We start from the raw sequence: 21,111 nt of genomic DNA on the forward strand, positions 1-21,111 counted from the left end.
TTGAAAGGCTTTCTTTGCTCTTTGGATACCACTTTTGTAAATAGATTTCCTTGAGCTCCTCCACTTAGCACAATTAATTCAATTTCTACTCTATTCTTATGCCACGATGCTATGGTTTTTCATGACTGTAATAAAAATACGCAGACCAAATTCTTGGGTTTTTTTTTCCACTCGGTATTGTATTCAAATATTTTGAGATGTTAGCATTTTTAAAAGATAAGTTTGTTCCTAAATGCCTACCGGTAAGGGATTGGTTAGATCAATTTAAATGGTGACAGAAATCAATATGCAATGTCATAAATGATGTCCAAAGCATATGGTTGTGTTTCTTTTAAAAAGCAGACTGCAGCATGCCATATTGATATGGGCCTTTTTTCTCTAATTTTTATTTGTTTTATTTTTATAAAAAGATATCTATGAGGATAATTGTCATTATAATCAGTCGTTTTCTCTGTGTGGTAGTATTTCAGGTAACTTATTTTTTTTCTATGCTTGTATCTATTCCTGTATGTATTTTTCAACGAAATGTATATCATTTTGGTGATCAGAAAAGGCACGTTAAAGCTGTTGTCATTTTGGAAATGGAAAGATGGAAAGTTTGGATTAGTGACAGAGCCTGTTGCCTGGGGAGCAGGAAAGGTGAATGGAGAAAGGGAGGGAGAGAAGTGGGAGCATGGAGTGGAAATTGGGGTGTAGGGGGAGAGAATGAGCAGGGGCAGGGGGCTCAGCAGAGCAGCGGGGGGATGCTGTAAAGATAAGCCCGGAACCTTAATCCTAGAGATGTCTTCCCACCTACTATAAATAAAAGGTTTGCTTTGCAGAAGGCTTTTGAAGAGCCACCCAGAGGGTGACATGGGGGTATTTTAAACCATTCGGGGAAGTCTATACGAAAGCATCAAGAAGAACACAAGTCAGGGTTGACTAGAAGCGGAAATGAAACTTCTCAGTTCCAGATATTAACTGAGCAAGTCACATGAATGAAATGTGGTGAAAATCTAAGCTTTTAAAAACAGCAATTGAAAATTTAAAGTTTAAGCCCCAGTGAGGCAGCCCACTGTCGCCCAGTTGTGGGGCTGTGGAAATGGGCCACCCAGGCCACTTTGGAGTGAGGCCTATTCGCTTTGGTTTCTGAGGGCCTCTGCAGCCTTCTGAGGTGTGGTTAGCAAACAATTGGGAGTGGGCAGGGCAGGATGGCAACGTTCAGGGGTTCTGTGTAGTATTAGGATTTGTCCGCCTTGAGTCTTTGCACGCACAGCCTCTGCTGACAGATGAGGGTGGTGACTCTGTTCCTGCCCAAGGTGTGTGTTTACCTGCTGGTGGGGGCGAGGCCGAGCTGTTGGTGGGTTTGCCTTATCAACACATGATGGTTAAGTCAGATTTATGTAGGGGGAGGGGCGGAAGAAGGGACAGAGCTTATTCCTGGGGCTTCCAGAGGCTTCCTGTCTAGAAGATACACAGAAAATGATAAATGACTTAGCAATGATAACAAAGAAGAAAAGTGGCTCATTGTAACTGAATACCGTGATGTGTCAGGCCTTGTGGGAGACTTGACCTTCTGATCCCACTGACCCCCTCAACAGTCCTCTTTAATCCATTCCCTTCCCTCTCTACGTGAACAAGCAGAACGACCCCATCTCAGAGGCGGTGAGGGCAGAATCCGGATTTTGACACAGATCTTTCTGAATTCAAAATCAGGCTCTTGGCTGTTGTGCTCTCCCGCCTCTCAACAAGGAGGTACAGGCAGCAGGTGCGAGGGAAGGAAGGAAGCTGCATGGGTGCTGATGGTAGGATGGGGGAGGCTGCCAGAGGAGGCGACGCCAGGGCTGGCCTTCGAAGGAAAGTCAAGGCAGAGACACAAATGGAAGGCAGAACAGAGGGCGGGCGTTCCAGGCAAGAAAAGGTGTCCAGAGAATTGAAGAAGGCAGTTCATAAATTCAATGCTTCAGAAAGTTCCTGGGCTAGATAGACTTGGGAAATGCTAGGTTCAACAAGTTTCTTTACTGCAGGACTTGTCAGAGCCTTTAATATAGTGGTAATGAGTATTGTATATCTGCGCCAAACTAATTTGTTGACTTTGGAGAGTATTTCATGCAATAATGTTCTAGAATATTCTTAAGGACACCCAGGGCTGTTGTACTGGGTTTGTGTGGGGAGTTGTGATCATCAAGGATGGAGAGGGAAGGAGGTTCAGGAATGTCAAAGAGTTAGGCGTTATCCTGTAGGCTGTGGGGAGCTGTGAAGGGGCTGTGTGTTGTGTATGTTGCGTACGGCATGGCTGTTCTGTCTCGATGGTGGGAGGAGAGGGAGGGAGGTTGAGTCCCGAGGCAGAGGATCCAGGTAGCATCCTCTTCCGCAGGCTGGTGAGAGATGAGGGTGTGAAGCCCGTTCGTAGCGCCGTGAGTGGAAATAACAGATTTAATAACATAATAAGGGAAGAAGCCAACTGGTGGCCCTAAAGGGAGTCCTTGACTGCAGCCTGGGACGCGGGCAAATTCTGAGATGTCTCCAGGGCACCGCTTTGGGAGTAAAGATGCAAAGTTTGGCATGCCAGTGAGAGTTGATGATGCCGTTCAGGTAAAGATGCAGGACCTCCTGGAGGAGACAGATCTGAGTAGGGAAGTAGGTGTGAGTGTCACAGGAGTGGAGGTGGCCCCGTGGTAGGGATTGCCAAGCGACCTGGAAGGGCTGACGCTTGAACCCTGCACCGGTTGGCCAACCCTGTCCTGGAAGCCTGTGGAAGAATCTGAGGAAGCAAAGGGACTGCAGAGAACAGCCTTGAGAAGATGAGAACCCTGAGGCCAGCCAGGGGGTGGGCGTAGCCTGAGGCTGCACATCTGTCTGAGGCTGAGCTGCCCGAGAGCAGGTCTGCTGCCTCCTCCCCGTGCAGCGCCTCTTTCTTCCCCTCCTCAGTGCTGCCAACTTCCTCTTCTTAGGGATAAACACAGCCCTCTGGGGTTAGAGGGCTGCAGGTGGCCTTCCCAGCAGGTGTGCCCCCCGGGACTTTGGACTTCTGTCTGTCTTTGTCCCCGCTCCCTCTGCAGGGCAGCAGAAGGGCCTGAGTGGCCTGATGGTCTTGTCCAGTGGGATCCTTGGCCTCTGGGCTTTGCATGGGGAGCTGAGGTCTCTGTGTGAGGCTGGAGGCCAGGAGGACCGGCGGGACTGCTGGCTGTCTGTGCCCTCCCCCGCCCCCAGCCGAACGTGGCCCAGGGCCTGCTTGTCAGCACGTGGCTTGGGTTTCCGTGTTAATGTTCCCAAATTGGGATCACGGAGGATCGAGTGTCTGTGCTGTCTGATCATGCTGAGCCTTCTCGAGCAGCCAGCTGAGAACCTTTCAAAGGACTGTGTGTAATTGGTTTGGGAGATGTTGGGGGGCGGTGCAGGGGGACAAAGAAGTTAGTTTTTAAAAGGAAAAAAATAAATGAACATAACAGCCTTGGGCCGTTTGTGTGGGGCATGGCGCTCGGGCACAGGGAAGCCCCTTCCATCTTCCCTTCATATTTCTCCACTTCTAGAGCCCCCTTTGGCCAGTGTCTTGCTGACCCCTGCAGACCCCCTCCATGTAAATACAGCCGCTGTCTCCCACCCCCTCACTAATTACGCATTCCTTTAATCTGACCCGTCTGCAGGTCGCCAGCTGGCAAGGACTCAGCAGATTCCTAACCCCAGCTGGTGCCAGAGTGTTTACACGGCTGGCCTGCCGGGGAAGCTTGGCAGACAGCTCGCCCCAGGCTGCTCAGCTGTAGGGGAAGGTAGAAAGACAGCCCCCAGGGAAGTGGCCGGCTTTCCCTCCTGGCTCAGTCCCCCCCAGCCTCATGCCCACCCTCCCTCCGATTCCAGCTCTATCCTGAAAAAATACAAGGGAAAAGAATCTCTTTGTGTCAGAGAAGGGAGCGGGCTGGGGGCTCCCTGGCACATCCCTTCCATCAAGTAACCCTTTCCGTGGTGCCCTGAGCACATGCGGACAAAGAACGGTAGGCTTCCTGACGGCAGCAGATCAGAGAGTAATCACAAGGCATTATTTGTCAGTGTAAAGTTAGTCCCCATTCATACTGGGCATGGTTTTCCAAAATCAACACTAAAACCCATGTGGTTGGATGTTCCTGAAGCCAGCCGGGGCTTTGTTACTGCAGTCTGAGGTCACTGGTGTCCTCAAGGGCCTGTGTCCCCCTCTTCCGTCCTTGGTAGAGGCCCCGAGACACTCAGGCAGGTGGTCGCTGATCCACAGTGGACATTGGTCCCGATTGGAGTTGGTGAGAAGCCAGTCCCAGGGCATCCTGCGCAAAGAGGGCTGTTTCTGCTGGTCGTCAGCATTGCTGGTTGTCAGAACTTAGCTGGCCCTTAGAGACTGGCTGTTTGTCCGCCTCCCCGTTTTCCCGAGGAATATCCCTGGCATGTAGGGATGGGAGAGAATTTTGCTGGCTTGAAGCGTCTTCATGTCAGTGGTGGTATTGACGAGGTTAATTATTATCCTGTGGTGTTAGTATTAAGCCTTTTATTGAGGGCATAACTGCATCAGTCAGGGTCCCACAGGAAACAGATGGGTAATTAGGGAAAGGTTCTGGAAGACCCTATTAACAAGGGTGTGGACAGGATCTGGGGAAACAGGTACTCCCGGGATGGTAAAGCACCAGGGCTTGCAAAAGTGAGGAGATACCCCTAAGCCTGGAGTGATGGGGATGGCGTGGAAACAGAACTTCTTAAGATGTAAGGGGGAGGGAGGCGATGAGGCAGAGGTAGGGCAGCAAGCTGTGGCGGAAGGAGAGAGGCCGGACCTTGGGAGAGGGTCAAGTCCCTGCCCCATCTGCCCAGCAAGTGGGGAGCCCGGTAGTGAGCACCCTCCTCGTGCCCTCTTGTCCCCTGCGGAGTTGGCTGCAGCCAGAGGTCCAGGAAGCCCATTGATGCGCTCCGGGAAGGTCTTCCGCTCTCTGCCCTGGGACACAGGGCAGGGTGGAGAATTATCCAGCGCTTGCAGATTCTGTCCTATCTCCTATTTGAATCCGGCCTCATTTACGCCCATAGGCAATCAGAAAGGGTGGCGCAGCAGGACCGATGCTCCTGAAATGCTACAAACTCTGACATCAGGCTTTTTGGACAGATGTTTCCTGAGTGCAATAAGCCAAATAGTGTAACACGTCTGCTTTACGCTACTTACTGCCCTGATCTCTGGTGAGACCAGGATTGCCTTTGTTTCTGCAAAGCGGCAGCACATTAGATGCTTCCGCTTCCATCTTTTGCGGCTAGTTCAGGTAATAATCAAGTACCACTTAAACCCATTTCCTTCTCTTACCCCAGTGCTTTGCACACTCGGCCCTCAGGGACCAATAGGACTTTCCAGTGTAGCATAAATGGGGTTCTAATCGCCGCGTCCAATTACCAATAGTCTTTGGATGTCTGTATCCAACAGGAAATTACTTCCTTGACAGTTTCACCTGAAGGGGCTCCGACTCACTTGTCCATTAGGTAACTGATAAAATTTAATTGGTAAATTATAAAGTATGGGACAATTTTTAGAGTTTTGTGGCTATAATTAAAGAGCTCGAATTTTTATATTACCATGTTACCTCCCTTACTTTGAGGGAAGCAATTGTTTCTTTATCTTGCCTTGAATCATTTTAAGAAGAAAGGTTTTGAAATGCACTCCCTGCTGGAGTAGGCGACATCCCCACTGATGAACTCAGTAGGCAAAGACAGTTGACTTTGGGGCAGAGTAGCTTTGAGAATGAATGAATGAATGAATGAATGAAAGCAAGCTTCAAGGGGGCTGAGGGCCGATTTCCTTTCCTGTTCCCATTTTGAACTAGCTGGCATGACACATGTGGGGACAGCTGAGATCTAAAGTTGGCCCACACACTGGATGGTCCCCCAAAGCCACCATGACTACATGAATCTGAGCCACATCATCTTGCGGCTCCTGTTCTTTCTCAGCAGCATCATGGCCCTGTTCTAACCCTCGCCCCCTGCTCTGCGTACCCACTCTCTGTATGTCTTTCTGCTCACCCCCCCCCCCCCAGAAGTCTTCCTGAAGGAGAGCCATAAATCTCCAAACCCAGAGCGCATTATCGAGTTCCTCCTTTGTGCCGAGGGTCCTGGCGGTGCAGAGATGAGTAAAGCCGTGGTCTCTGCCTTCAGAAAGGCCAAGAGCCTCCACTTGTCCTTTGCCTAATTGTGTCCCAATTCACCACATCTTGTTGCCTTAAAACTAACTCTTCCTGCATCAAAGTCTTGCTTGCATCTTCAGTTTTAGGCACATTGCTCAGGTAGCGTGGTGGTGAAGAATCCAGACGTCACAGTCCAATGGATCTTGAGTTCCAATCCCGCGTCTGGGGCTTGTTAGCAGTGTGCCTTTGGGCGAGGTCTGAGCCTCACTTGTTCTGTATAATGAGGCCTCTGGGAGGATTAGATGAGTTAATTTCTGTAAGTTGTTAGAGCGGTTCCTGGCATGTGGCAGGAGCTCAGAAATGGTAGTAGCAGCAGTGCTTCCTTCTAGAGTCGAGGGTAAATGAGGTAATTGCTGGCGTTTAGCATTTAGTAAGATGTCACAGCATGGTTGTCGATGTTTCTTACCGGGTTGTTGAGGGTTACGGGAGGTGGTCAGATAGAGGGCCTCAGCCTTGCCCAGCTTGCAGTAAATGTTCAGGAAAGGGTGATCAGTGTTATCATTTCTGCAGTCAGGGAGTTGGACGAGCTTGGTAGCCCGGTTCTGATGTTGGTCCCTGAGCCTTCAAGGGAACGAGGTTGGTTGTCTAATTTTTTGCATCTCCTGTGGCATGGTGCCTTGCCCAAAGCATGTACTCAATAAATATTTTGTGATTGAAGGATTGATCTTGTATATTTTTTAATTCTGTTTTTCTAGAGACAGTGCTAAACAAAGACGTGTTTCTGGGGTGTGAAAGTGTCTCACCGGTCAGCTTTGTGCACGTGGCATGCAGGCATGCGCCCACACACACACACACTTGTAATGCATTCCTTGGCATGTCAGTTTGGAAAACCCGGTGTGGCCATCCTAAGGTCCAGGAGAAGGCCCTGGAATCACCCCGTTGGCCATAGTACAGTCACTGCAGGCCTTCGGATGTGGACCCTGGCCCATGGACAGACGCTTCTCTGCATGGCTAAGGGTACTGATCCTGAACCCCATCAGTTCGGCCAGAGACAGTAAAGGCTGACACACTGATGGGAGCCTGGAGGCCTCCTGATGGCCCTCTGGCCGGCACCCTACAGTTCCCCACCTTGGAACCTGCAGAACAGCTGTCCTCTTGTACATCCATCCAGGTGGCCCTGCCTCTCCCTCTTGGGAAAGGAGTGAAGGAACAGCCACGCTGAGAGGGGCAGTATGAAGAAGAATTCACTAAATCGATAGCAGGAGCATTTCCTGGTCCTGTTGTGAGTGTGATGGGGAGGGTGCATTTCGGTTTTGCCTCTCTCCCGAGTCCTCCGCCTTCCTTTTCCCTTCCTGTTTCCTCCTCTGATTCACATCAGTTGCAGGGGTTTTGACTGAGCATCTTCTCCGTGTCTAGTGTTTGTATCTAGACAAGTGTCAGAACTTCAGAGCGAGCAGAGATCTTGGGGACCTGGCGAGGCGGTGGGGCCTGATAGGGAGCTGCCCAGGGCCAGTGCTCCCCCTCGGGCACCCTCGCCTGTGCTCCTGGACTTCATTTCCTGAGGAAATACCCCTTGAGTTGATGTGTTCCCCTCTGTTTCCGCCCTGACTTCTCTGCATATGCAGCCACTTTTCTCCCTGTGGTCTGTCTCACCACACGTTGGTTCAAGGTTCTCTGTGCCTCCCTGACCTCCCACCCCATCTATCGTGGCGCCCCAACAAGCAGTCCACACATCGGTCTCCACTCTCCCGCTTTGCATGCACCCATGTCCAGCAGCTTCTGCCTCCTCCTTTCCTCCCGCATTGACGCAGCAAGGTCCCCAGTGACCTTGTGGTCCCCAAATCTGTGGGAGTCTTCATGCTTTCATTCATTCCACATATGTTTATTGAGGCTCCACTGTGTGCCGAGTGCTGTTCCAGCCACTTGGGACCCATCAGAGAGAAAAATTAAGACCACTGCCCCCGTGCAGCTCGCACCTCTGTCCCGGGCTGCCTGGCCCTCCCTGGAGGTCTGCCGAGTTCGTACTGACTCTTGCGGTGCCCTGCTCCCTGGCTGCGGGGCCCCCTGGGTTTCCTCCAGCCTCGGACCACTGCTTCCTCTCTCCCCTCCCAGCCCCACACTGCTGCTGTTTTCCGTCTCCGTTGATGGTCCCACCATCCGCAAGCCTGTCTGACTAACCATCATAAAACCTAGCATATTCTAGTAAATTATATATGTTTGTGCATCTGTTTCCTGAACAAGACTTGAGGCCCAGTCTTGACCACTCTCTCACCCTAATTTATTGTGCCACCGAGTCTTCTGAGATTGCTGTCTCATGTCCGTTGCCGTTACCTTCGTCCCGGCCTGCGTTAACCCTTCTTGCAGCAGCCTCTTTCCTAACGTGTCTGTGTGCTGCCCGGCTTCCCTCCCCGTCCCCAGCCATCCTCTGTGTGCTGACCAGAATGCGCTCCCTGCCATGGGCGTCTCATTCTCATCCCCTGTGCAAAATCGTAAGCGGCCACCTCCCTCGTGTAGGATAAAGTCCACTTTTGAGACCTGCCTTAAAGGGCCCTTTGTAGACCCGGTTCCTGCCAGCCTTCCAGCCTCGTCACCTTACATTCACACACACACACACACACACACGCCAGTCACTTTCCCCAGAAGTCACATCTCTCCTGCTTCTCTGCCTAGTGCACATAGCCCCCTCCCGCCTTCTCTTAGCCTGTCCATCCCTTCAGGATACAGGCTGACAGGATCTGGATAGTGACATTCTTCATGCGAGGGGAGCTCAGTCCCTGTCTCAGTCAGGGGGCCCCCTCCGGCCTCCTGGACTGCCTCCGTGTACCCTCTAATAATGATGATTTTGTTGTGTTGTAAATGAGCCTCTGTAGACCAATTTGTCTGACTGGGCTCCAGATGTGGGTGGTGCCTTTCCTGCCTGGGATGGTGTTAGGGGTGGGGGTAGGGAGCATTCCCATGTCTGGGAGTTGAGGGGACAAAGCTTGGAAGGGTGAGGTGGGGTACCTGTGGAGTCCTGGGATACCAGGCCAGGATCCTGATTCTCTCCAAGGCACTTGGGAGTCATGGAGGACTGTGGAACAGGGCCTGGGGTATTTTAGGAGGATGGATGTCATCTTTCCCAGTGCAGTCAGGGTTGACGGCAGAGACAGCACTCTGGGATGGTTCTTTAATCTGCCCTCTGCAGGCCAGGGCCTTGGTCCCTGCCTCAGGGTGAGTGTACAGTGGGGGGACAGAGCAGGGGCTGCAGAGGGACAAGAACCTCTCTCCCTCCCCACCCCCCCCCAACAAGGCCTTGGCAGGGGTGGGGCTTTCCTCTTCCTTCCCTCTTTGTGTGTGTCTGTGTCCTCCCCTCCTTCGGCTCTTACTGTGTTTTTGTCTCACATGAAGATTATCTGTGTTTCTTGGCCAAAGCTTAAGATCACTGGTGTCCCAGGCAGTTCCTGCTCCTTCTTGTATCCCCATGAAATAAAGTTGCCCAACAGGCCCTGGGTGAGGGACACCTGGCCTTCTGGCACTTGCTTCGAGGCTGGGACTCATCAGCAGGTGGGGCATATCGCGCCTCGAGCCTCAGATGCGGGTGCCGCGGCCTCCGGTCCACCTCCGAGGATGGGCTGAGTTCACACTGGGGTCCAGCCTCTCCCTCTGAGGTTTGGTTTCTTCCTGGGCTACCTGTCCCATGTGGGGTCACAGGCAGCCTCCTGGGGTGCTCGGGGCTGTGATGGAGACTGGCTGCGCCAGACTGAGAAAAAACACTACTGATTTTTAGATGTTATTTAAAATACCACTTCCCGTTAGTAAAGTAAGATTTTGTAGTAATGTATGTAGCTATATCTAAGTGTGTGTGTGAGAGAGAGAGAGAAGGAGAGAGAGAGAGAAAAATATCTTGGAGTATGGCTTTCACCCTAAATATCCACATTAGCCTGGACTTTGTTTATGCGGTCTAGGGGTGTGGAGGGGCTGGTTTGTGGCAAAGCGGGGATAGTGTTTACCTCAGGCCGTGCCTTTGGGCTTAGATTTGGGTTTTCTGTTTATCTGGGGAACTCTTGCCTTTCGTGTTGTTCTTTTTCTTCTCCACTTTGAAGACGATTGGCATATCCCCTTGGGAATATTATTTGCTGAGGAACAGGGATATTTGTGTGCTGGATGTTTTTCATTAACCTTCTTGGCTGTGATTTAATTCATCTGAGTCGCATCACCATCCTCCACTTCTACTTCTCAGGTGCCCTCATACAGGTGGTCCTCGGCAGGTCCCTAGCCACAGGCACAGTGGGCTGGATGCCAGCCCAGAATGGGGTTCTAAGACACGTCCCTCTGGAGCAGGGCGCATTCTTGTAGTGCAGAGAGTGGTAGGAACTAAAGGCGATTCAGAATCAGGATGCAAGAGCAGAGCTCCCGGCCTGACCTCGACTTCTCGCTGAGTGTGCGAGACGCAGGCTTCTGTTGGTATCAGAATGGTACCATAGTGGCCCATTCCCTGACCTGGCACTTAATCTCTTTCCTGCCTCAGTGGAGTAGGGGTGTGTGGAAACTGGGACATCAGGATCACACGCCTAAAATTCCTGCAGAATGGCTTATTTAATTTTTTTTGAGGAAGATTAGCCCTGAGCTAACATCTGCTGTCAGTCCTCCTCATTTTGCTGAGGAAGACTGGCCCTGAGCTAACATCTGTGCCCATCTTCCTCTACTTTATATGTGGGACGCCTGCCACAGCATGGCAAGCTGTGCCATGTCCGCACCCAGGATCCAAACCAGTGAACCCAAGGCCGCCGAAGTGGAACGTGCAAACTTAACAGCTGTGCCACTGGGCCAGCCCCATGAATGGCTTATTTTAAAAACTCATTTATTTGCCTTCCAGCCCTAGTTCACTCAGTTTAACTATGGGCAGAGGAGGATACCCAGTTAGGGCTTCTCTGTATATGCCGTGACACAGGTTCCTGAAGGCTCCCTGTGCTAATCAGCCGGCTGCCCTGCTGACAGGCCTGGTTTACACCCCTGGAGACGCCTTCCCTTTGCTCCATCCTTGTGAACTCGCAGTTCATTTTTCTAGCAAGCTCTAATCCACATGCCTGACTCTTCAGTCAAAAAGTGGGGATCGACATGCAGATTTTGAGTAGGAAACTTTCCAGATGGTAGAGAATAATCAAAAGTGGTCGCAGTAGACTGCTGTCGGCTGTATTCTCCTTCCCTAAGTGTAAACAAGCAAATGAAGGCAAATGCGCCTGGGCCCTGCCTGGTCCAGCTACCCTGGGGCTTGAGAGCCCTGAATAATCCTTTCATTTCGCCAAATACCGGGAAATGCCAGAAGTTCCTTGGGGATGATTCTCCCTGGCACCCGCTCTTGACCATTGCCAATGATTAGTGACTGCCTGTTGCAGACCCATCTGTGACAGTAAGGATTGCCCTGTCTCTTGGTGCTTCCTGCCTCGTGGAGATAAAGGCTGTTTAAAAACTGCGGCAAAGACCACACTGTGGGGTGCTGGTGCGGTGGTTCCTGTTCTGCAATCAAGTCTGAAATGTTACCTAATCTCACCTCTTCAAAATCCCTTGCAGCCTAAAATTCTACAGTCCGAAAGCCTTGCTTTTTTTTCTCTGTTTTGATTTTTAATTTACATTTAAGATGATCTTGCTTCTGAACAGGTGGCTTTTGGCCAAAATTAAAAATATTTTGTCCTGACCAATGTGTGTGTTTTAGGAAAATCCACATTGCAGCCAGTCATCTGAACTCTGCCATGTGGTGCAGGAGAAATGCATTTTAAGAACACTGATATTCTAAACAATTATTTTGGGTGTGCACTTCTTTGTCTTTATTAGGTTTTTAGCTTCCATAAGGAGGGGTTTATGAGTAGCCTGTGCTCTTCGAGTGAGGGGAAAGCTATCGGGAGTCAGCGAAGGAGAGTGAAGTATATAATCATGTAAGAGTGTTAGAAATTTTGATCCAGGGCTCTTTCTTGAGGGGACGGATGAGGGTATTAGTCAGGCCTTCAGAGAAGAAAGATGTTTATTCATGCAAACGTATATATTTTATCTGAGGCCATCTGTAAGGCACGTAGTCGCTCAAGTTCAATCTATGAAGCATATGTCGCATCAGTGTGCAGTCTTCTTAACGTTTTAATGAGGTGGTGCATATAAAGGCCGTGGGGAAGCACTATCCCAACGCCACCTCCTGTTTTTGAGTCCTTGATGGACTTCTCACATTGAGGATAGATAGCATGGCAAGTTCAATCTTTATATGTATCTTTTTAAAAAGCCCAAGTTCAGGGGCCGGCCTGGTGGCGCAGCGGGTAAGTGCACACGTTCTGCTTCGGTGGCCTGGGGTTCACCGGTTCGGATCCCAGGTGTGGACATGGCACCGCTTGGCAAGCCATGCTGTGGCAGGCATCCCACATAGAAAGTAGAGGAAGATGGGTGTGGATGTTAGCTCAGGGCCAGTCTTCCTCAGCAAAAAGAGGAGGATTGGCAGCAGATGTTAGCTCAGGGCTAATCTTTCTCAAAAAAATTTTTAAAACTCTAAGTGACCCTTTCTAAATTCCTCCATATCCCAATATAAAGTTTAGACTTTGGGACTGATGAATATAATAAAGCAAATAATCTAATTTTGTCATAGCTGTTCCGATTATGAGTTTTTCTCATAAATATACATTGTCATTTTTAATTCAATATAAACTGCATTCAAGACTGTTAATGATGATCTCTTCAGCATGTGAACACGGCTCACAGAGAATCAGTTTGTGTGTGTATGTGTTTAGCTTTGCCTCATTCTCAGATCAAGGCAGTTTTTCAAGTGAGAAAACCACAATCGCTGGGCATTGTTAAAAGCCACACGGGAAGGCACTGTCAGAACTCTGCCCCCTGGTTTCAGGTGCTCGGCCCTCCCAGCCAGACTCTGATCATCCCAAATGGAGAATTTAGAAAGCAAGAGTGAAAAGCATCTTTGTTTCAGCTGTCTCTGCCTTCTCCCAAGCGATGGAGAGGATGCAAACCCACGTGCATGGAGTCCCAGCCGAGAAAACGCGTGCAGCTTATCAGGCCGACTCATGAAGCCAGAACTTCGGGGAACGAACACTCCAGGAAAGAAGGGCTAAAGACTTATTAAAAAAAGACTCTGTCCCACCAATGGGGCGTGACTTTCAAATGTTTTCCTGGTGACTGAAATTTTCCTGTCCACTGCCTCAGCAGAAAGATGCAAAATCAATTTCGGGAAAGCCTGAGTCGGGGCCATTTGGCTTCCCGAGAAGAGGCTGCATTGGGGGAGAGGACGTTCCTCCTGGCTCCTCCTGGCCTTCTGAGGGAGGAGGTAGCGATGGCCTTGCTGTCCCTCCTGGGGTCACGGTTCGGGCTTGTGCTCCACTTGGTGCTTCAGCCCATGGGTGGACATGGTGGTGTCCATGGGACAGAGTGGATCGGAGCAGACGCCTCATCCCCTGTCTGTCCTTGGTGGCTAGTCTGTGAACACAGCCCCTTCCAAGTATCTCTGTTTGGATGTATCTGCCCAGAAAGACACAGCATAAACCAAACCAAAGGGTTGAGTACGTGCTACCTAAAAGAAGGCAATGAGCCTGCCTCCATCACAGCTCTTCTCTTTGATCTTCAGTGCCCAGATATCAACTTGCAGTGAACAGAGAGCAGATAGGGGCATTCGGAAGCCCATGTGCCCAATGTCCGTGGGTGGCAGGCTGACAGGTTAACTCGAGAGGCCTTCCTTTCTTGCTGTGTCAGACGTAGCTGATACCCGGACTCGTGGTCACAAGGTAGAGAAGCAGTAATATCTTTTAAACTTTGGGAAGACCTCTCAGCAGGTTGTCAGTGTAAGGCCGTGTTTTGGGTGTTGACCAATAAGTGGAATCAGGAAACGGTAGCCTTTTGGAGCTGAGGCTGGAGAGGACCTTTAAGGACATCCCTTCTGATCGCCTGAGTTGGCCTTATCCTTTCAGTGCTCATCTGTAAAATGGGGATATTATTAGTCGCTACCTTGCCAGGGTTGTTGTGAGAATTACATGAGATAATTTATATAAGCCCCTTAGATTCATGCCTGGCTCTGAGGAAGCACTTGATAACCTTAACTGCCATTAAGTTGTTGGTGTTAATGGATTAAAAACCGGTCCAGAGAGGTAAAATATTTGGCCTGCGGTCACCCAGCTGCCCCACAGCAGAGCTGGGACCGGAATCCTAGCATGCTACGCTTTGCTGGAAGCAACTGTTTCGCCAGCCTCCTTGGTGTAGTTGCAACCAAGAGCTCGGATTCACGTGCCCCTAATAGAACACGGCATGTGGAACGGTTTGCGTTTTGTTATGGCTACGCAAGCACGCTCAATGTCACTGCTTTTGTGCCTGATGCTCTGTTGTAGTTAAAAGTTCAATGAAGCTTTCTGTGTGTGCGTGAGAGAGAGAGAGAAAGAGATGTGGTCCCTCCTATGTAATTGAGTGTTCTCCCTCTGCCTTAGTGTATTAGCACGTTGTCACTTTTAACCCTTCACCCACTGAGCCTGGCGTTTAAAATGCTATTAAACGCAATAATGTTTCCTATAAACAGCCTCCGAGGGATGGGACATAATTGGAATGACATTTTTAATAGGCTCCTGTTACAGCCCCTCTGTGCTACACAAACCAAACCAGCGCCCGCAGAGAGAAGCTTGTTAGTCGTTTTGTCCCTGGTCTGAGGTTGGGAGAGGGTTATGGAGGGAAGTTTTGGGGCCAAAGGAGCTTTTAAAGTAGAGAGGGTGGTTTTTATGCTGGAGAAGTAGAGCGGCTTCTTTTGAGTAATCTCTATGTTTTTTAATTAATGGATGTGAAGAATCCAGGGGCTGATGCCCCTTCCTCCTTCAAGTGGCTCTGAGAAAGCTTAGAGCCAGACTTCTGGCCACCTTTAGCCAATGAGTAGGACATCATGGTATGTGATCTCGTGGATCAGCCTCATTCCTTGCTCCGTCTCTTTGCCTTTGATATATTTTTTTTGGTCCCCTTCTGCTTACTTTTCATGTTGCGTTCTATTTTATGTGCCATGTTGTGGGTATCCCAAATTTGTTTTTGGAACAAATTTTTTAAAAATCAAGTTGAATGTTGCCTTTTCTACTTGTAACGTTGTGAGGCCTTTGGAGGCCACTTTCCATCTCTGTGCCCCAGCTTCAGCTTCCTCGTCCGTGAAACGGGGAAACTGACACCATCTTTCTGAGACTCGGTCAAGTGGGAGCAAGCATGGCTGCCGACAAAGAAAGTTTCATGTTTTGGAATGACCTGCTGCTTCTACCAGAGGGGTAGGAATGGAAAAATACTGGAATCTAGTATTTTTGCCTTAATCAGAGTCCTAGATCCAATTGTCCTCTTAGAATCGCGTTCAGGAAACATTTGTTAAGCATTCATCTGTGGTTACTAAATAGTATAGCTGCTTGCAGTATTAGTTCATCAAATAGGTATTTATGAAATTGGGTTGAAGATGATCAAGGCAAGTAAGATCCATACTTTCCTAGAACTTATGTTCCAGCGAAGAGAGAGTTTAAAAACAAAGATAAACCTCATAAAGCTGTCCACTTAACATGGGTGAATTTTATGGTGTGTAGATTATACCGCAACAAAGGTGTTATAAAAGAAGGTTTGGCCCTCGGAGCTGGCGTTCACATGTGCCTCGCTACAGTCGATCCTCATTCCTTGCGGATTGCATATGTGCCCATGCTCCTAAGTCGCTAAAATATATTTTTAACCTCAAAGTCACTACTCATAGCAATGTGGTGGTCGCTTTGGGACGTGCACAGAGCAGTGAAAAATCTGAGTCCCTGATGAGCGTGTTCCTGGCTGAGGTCGGATAAGAGGATGCTCTGCCCTCTCGTTGCAGCTCTCCTGCTGCAGGCAAGCGTCCTTATAGTCTGTGTAGTGCCACACTTATTGCATTTTTGTGCTTTTTCTTGGTGAATTTGCTGTTTAAAATGGCCCTCAAGTGTGGTGCTAAAGTGCTGTCAGGTGTTCCTTAGCACAAGAAGGCCGTGACGTGCCTTCCTGAGAACGTACATGTGTTAGATGAGCTTCCTTAAGCATGAGTTAGAGTGCTGCTTGCTGGTCACGAGTTCAGTGTTTGCGCTGTGACAGAGGATATCAAATACTGCATCCTGAAACAAAAACACAGGTAAAACAAGGTTATGTATCGATCAGTTGATGGAAATGTGTGACCAGAGACTGTGGGAACCTAACTCTGTATTTCTCCTAGGAGCAATGGTTCAGTATCCACTAATTCAGTGTTCGCAGTGACTTCATAGACGCAGAACCACCGTGAATAATGAGAACTGACTGAATATTCAGGAATAAGGCAAGAATATATGTAGAGCTCATAGATCAAAAGTCTGTCTTCCTTAAAAAAAAAAAGGTGGGGTTATTCTTCTGTTAGAAGGAATAGCGGACTCTATCCCTTTATGTACACTCCCACCGACAGCCTGTTTTATTTGGCTCAGCTTTTCAGTGTTAAACAGTAGGGGTAACCCTGTGGGAAATGTTAATGAAAAGCACCAGTATGTATAAGGAAGGTTTTATTATATACCCACTCATTTATATGTGGGCGTTAGTAAACATAGGTTGACCTCCACATTTTACGTGTAACTGTACTTGAATGCTTTCGTGTACATCGAATGGATTTGTACCTTGGCCTATTTGTTACCAACAACCATTGATTAACAGAGCTACAAAAGTGATTTAAATATTATTTAATAACTTACAGCTATTTTAAAATTTTTTCACTCTTTAATCCCTTGTGTCAGTAAACATAGTCCAAGTTATAATGCCACAAGAACATAAAATAAATTCCAAATGGATAAGCGCATAGGAAAAGCTCTCAGAGAACTGACACCAAACGTGCAGAAAGGGACATGAATATGGCCTGGGGAGAGAGAAGAAAGCAAAGAACATAGAGTGAATGTTAGATTTTTACTTACGTATTTCTGAATTGGTTCAGTTTTTTAAAGTATATGTATTTCTCTTGAAGTTAAAATTTACTTAAAAAATAAATTAAATTAATTCTATGAAGGACACAGAGAAGGTTCCAAGGCAGACTGGCCAGAGAGGCCTGCCTCGAGAGCGTGATGAGACAGTCTCGGCACAAGCGGCTGTCCGACTGGGCTGCAGGTTGGAATGCTCTGGGGAGCTTGATGACGTGCTGAAGCCCCACAGGTCGGGTTTAATTGGCGGGGGGTGGCCCAGGCATAGAGATTTTAAAAGCCCATCCCAGGGATCAAATGTGCAGCCAGGGTTGAACACCAGCGCTCTAGGCACTGAGTAATAATGTATCTTACAAATGGACGCTGGCCAACTGAGGGAGGCTCTCTGGGGGTTCCCACAGTTGCTGGGGCTCTGGGGCACTTCAGGGGCAGAGCTGTGGGGACCACAGTGGAAGCATCTTGGCAGGCGCACGGCACTGACCAGCACTTCCTCCATTCCCACCCAAGATTCAGAGCCCAGGAGAGGGTGTCCGATTGGCTGGCCTCTGTCCTGGAGAGAGGGTCTGGCCCCTGCATCCTTCCAGGAGGAAGGTTTCACCAGAGTGACCCCCCCACACCCTGTGCACACACACAGCTGGGGAGAGGTGCTCCTCAGGAAACTCTGGTGCTCTCGGGAAGAGGAGAATGGGTGCTTGTGGGCCAGAACCCCATGAGGCCCCCTCCGCTCCACGGCCTTAAAAGACGCGTGTGTTTCCTGAATGAATTGAAGGAGAGATTTGTGCTTAAGGCATGGGACAGCGTTTGGTCAATATTTTCTTCTTGCCTGCTCTCTTGCCTTTCTCCTCTCTCCTACCGCCGTCCCATTTCCTCCAGCTTCCTCTGATCTTCTCTCATAGGGATTTCAGCCTGAGAAGAGGAGGTTTACCCTCAAAGGAGTCCTGGCAGACAATATGGAGAGCCAGGTGGTCTCGTCAGGGATGACCAGCGTGACTGGAGGAGGAGGGTTGGGGAGACCACCGTGGCTGGAGTGGGGGTGGGGGGGGAGTGTAGGTGGTTTAGCAGCTGGATAGGTCTCAAGGAGAAGGCTATGGGTGACAGGTGACAGAGAGGACAGCTGGAGTGACGGCACTGGGGCTGAACGAGAAGTACAGTTGAGTGAGGCAAGCCAGCACAGACTCAGCGTTTGATTTGCATCTTCTCCAGTGAGCAGTTACTGAGCGCTTACTGTGTGCACCTGGGTTAGTGGCTTGGGCAGGGTGTGAGGGTAGACGAGGCAGCACAGTCCCTGCCCTCAAGGAGTGACACTGAGAGAACCATCTGGAAGGGATGACACAGCAGGGTGTGGGCCTGAGCACTTGGGAGGAAGGGCTCCTGTGAGCAGGGGGCAGGGGCAGGGTTCCCAGAGGCGTTACAGCTGAGCTGGGTTAGGAAGGATGTGGGATTCTTATCAATGGAGCCTTTTCCTTTCTTTGTGGGGGAGGGTATAAAAGTAGGGTACCAAATGAGAGGGGCTAAAACCCCCAAAGGAAGCGGTGAGTGGCACATTTTGGCTGAAACAAAGTACATCTATTCTACAGAAGTAAAGCCATGTGCCACGTGATGACATTTTGGTCAATGAGAGACGGCACATACGACAGTGGTCCCACAGGATTAGTACCACAGAGCCTAGGTGCGCAGTAGGCTGTACCATCTAGGTGTGTGTCTATGATGTTTCTACAAAGAGGAAATCACCTAATGATGCACGTCTCAGAATGTGTCCCTGCCGTTACGTGATGCATGACTGTACAGGCGTTTGGACTGGAAGGGAGGTCGGGAACATACTGGAAGAGGTCTCGAGGACCAAAGTAATAGATTTTGGGTCGGGGGAGGAAGACCTGTGAGACCTGTGTATTCGGATAGGGTGTTGAGTTTTCCAGAGCACCTTCTCGTACCTAATCCCATTTGACTTTGCCCCTGCCAGTTTGGCAGAGCATGCCTGAGGCAGCAGCACAGAGACGTGGGAAGGCTCGTGCATCACCACGTACAAAGAGCAAATGACCCCCCCACTGCAGAGAAACGGGCTTGTTGACGGGGAGAGTTTTTCTCTTTAATGGGGAGGGTGGTCTCTGGGCTAGGCCAGGGACAGTGACCTCCCTCTGTGCTGTCAGGAGTCATGAGGGGGTCTGTACTGCCTCATTCTCCGGTGTCCATGCTGCTTTTGCCCCACCCAGAGTGTCTCCCCTCACACCCACGGTGCATCCTTCAAAACTTGTTGTTTAGAGGAGAAGCAGGAACTCTTTACTGATGAGGTGTCTCCAGGGGCCTCCTGGAAAAGGCTCGGCTCTGGGCCTCCTCACCTGCCCTCGCACATGCTCCGGAACAGTGTGGGTGGTGGTTGTCAGCTCCACCTGCACATCAGAAACATCTGGGGAGCTTCAGAGAATGCCAACAGCTGTGCCAGTGCCACCCAGACTAGCGGGGTCCTACAGGAATCCCTGCTTTATGGACCAGGGAGTGGAGGCTCGAGGGGGACGTGGAGGCTCGTGGGTACCCGGCGGCCAGTGGCAGAGGCAGCACATGAGCCAGGCAGGCAGTTCCTGAATCCAAGCTTTGGATCCCCGCGTTTCGGGATCTCCCCTGCAGGCTGAGTTGCTGGAGTACTGATTTGGCCATTAATAGCCAGGGGACAACCACAGGTTTTTCACAGCAAATCTAAGATTTTAAGAGCAGCTTTCGAAATAAACAAACCAGCAGTGTGCGGTGTTACGTCTTGCCCAGTGTCCCACAGGAGGGTAGATGTGAAACTAGCAGCTGGAGTTCTCGGTTTCTGAAGCTCTGGTTTAGACTTTGGGGCTGCTGTCCAGTGTGCAGTTAACCAACGTGCTGGGGAAACCCAGGCCCGAAGCTTCTTGAAGGCTGTGACCTCAGCTTCTGTTAGTTTCCGTCTTCCACAGTGCTGGGTACATAGAACGAACCTAAATGCTTGAATGAATGAGTGGATGGATGAATGACTGGCAGACGGATTTGTACCCTTGGCCTGTGAGCTCTCAGCTGCCTGAGCAAGCTTGTCGCTTTCCACCTACAGTGAGCACAAGTCTAGATTCCATCCAGGGCCCGGGATTGCCTTGTTTGTAGTGTAGGTATTGGGAGGATGTCATTAAAGAAAAACAGAAGAAACCCAGTGTTAGCTCTGCTTTAGGTAAAACCCCTCACTGGGAGGCATGTGGGTCTGAGATGTGAAGGGGACCCTGCGGGCTGGTTATAGGCTCCACTTGTTCCTTTTGATGTGATCAAGAAGCTAAATTGGAACTTTTCCCCTTTGTTTCACAGGTCACCGCCAAGACTGCCTTCCTATTTATTTTACCTCAGTATAACGTTAGCGTGCCTACAGCAGGTAAGAAAAGCTCTGGCTCTCTCTTTCCCTGGTACTGTCAACCCGGAAGGACTTGGAAACCTCTTCCTGTGTCTTTGTATGATCTTCTCAGATATTTAAATTCAGCATCCAACATCCTACCGCCCTTAAGATACAGTATGGGCCACATCCTGGTGGGGTCCTCAGGTCCCTCCACCAGGAACCATGTTTTGCGCTGCTTTCTCAGTTGCAAAGTGCTGGGCACCCTCTTGATGAATCACGGAGGTGTTTGTGTTGGCCGAGTCCTGTCCTGTCCCTTGTTCTCTGGTGGAGCGCTGAATTGTCTGGACTTCAGGGTGAGAGCCCTTTCTCTGCCTGGCTCCACCAGTGACTCGCTGAAGGACTTTGGGGCTAAATCTTTTAACCCATGGCCTGTGGAGGATGCAGGATCTTTTCTGGGCTCGCCTGCCCCCTGCAGTCACTGTAGCCAGACTCCGGAGAAGCCAACTCAGTCCTTCTGAGAATCAAACTGAGGGACGCTGGCAAGAGAGGGAGAGAACTCCATGCTCATGGAAGAGAGACAGGCTAGGCCATGGCCAGCACCGGTGTCAGGGAACAAGGCAATGATTGGCTGCTCATCCCGAGGCACAGGCCTGGGGGTGCAGTGGATTGTCTTGCTCAGTGCCATGTGGTGCAAGGTCAAATCCAGCCTTCTCCACTCCTGTCCCTTGAAAATCTTAACTAAGACACTTCTAGACCAGCTGTA

At 49.9% G+C, this 21,111-nt stretch overlaps 1 protein-coding gene across 1 annotated transcript in view; it reads left to right on the top strand.

Moving 5' to 3' along the window:
- The window catches only part of TRAM2 (translocation associated membrane protein 2), a 76,211-nt gene that overhangs the window by 19,070 nt on the left and 36,030 nt on the right, over positions 1-21,111 (top strand). The window contains exon 2 of the mRNA XM_046639952.1: positions 20,324-20,387. Within this exon, the coding sequence (XP_046495908.1) occupies positions 20,324-20,387 (64 nt within the window). The remainder of the gene's footprint in view (positions 1-20,323; positions 20,388-21,111) is intronic.

Source organism: Equus quagga, chromosome 15 (genome assembly GCF_021613505.1).
Source record: "Equus quagga isolate Etosha38 chromosome 15, UCLA_HA_Equagga_1.0, whole genome shotgun sequence".
NCBI classification, from domain to species: Eukaryota; Metazoa; Chordata; class Mammalia; order Perissodactyla; family Equidae; genus Equus; species Equus quagga.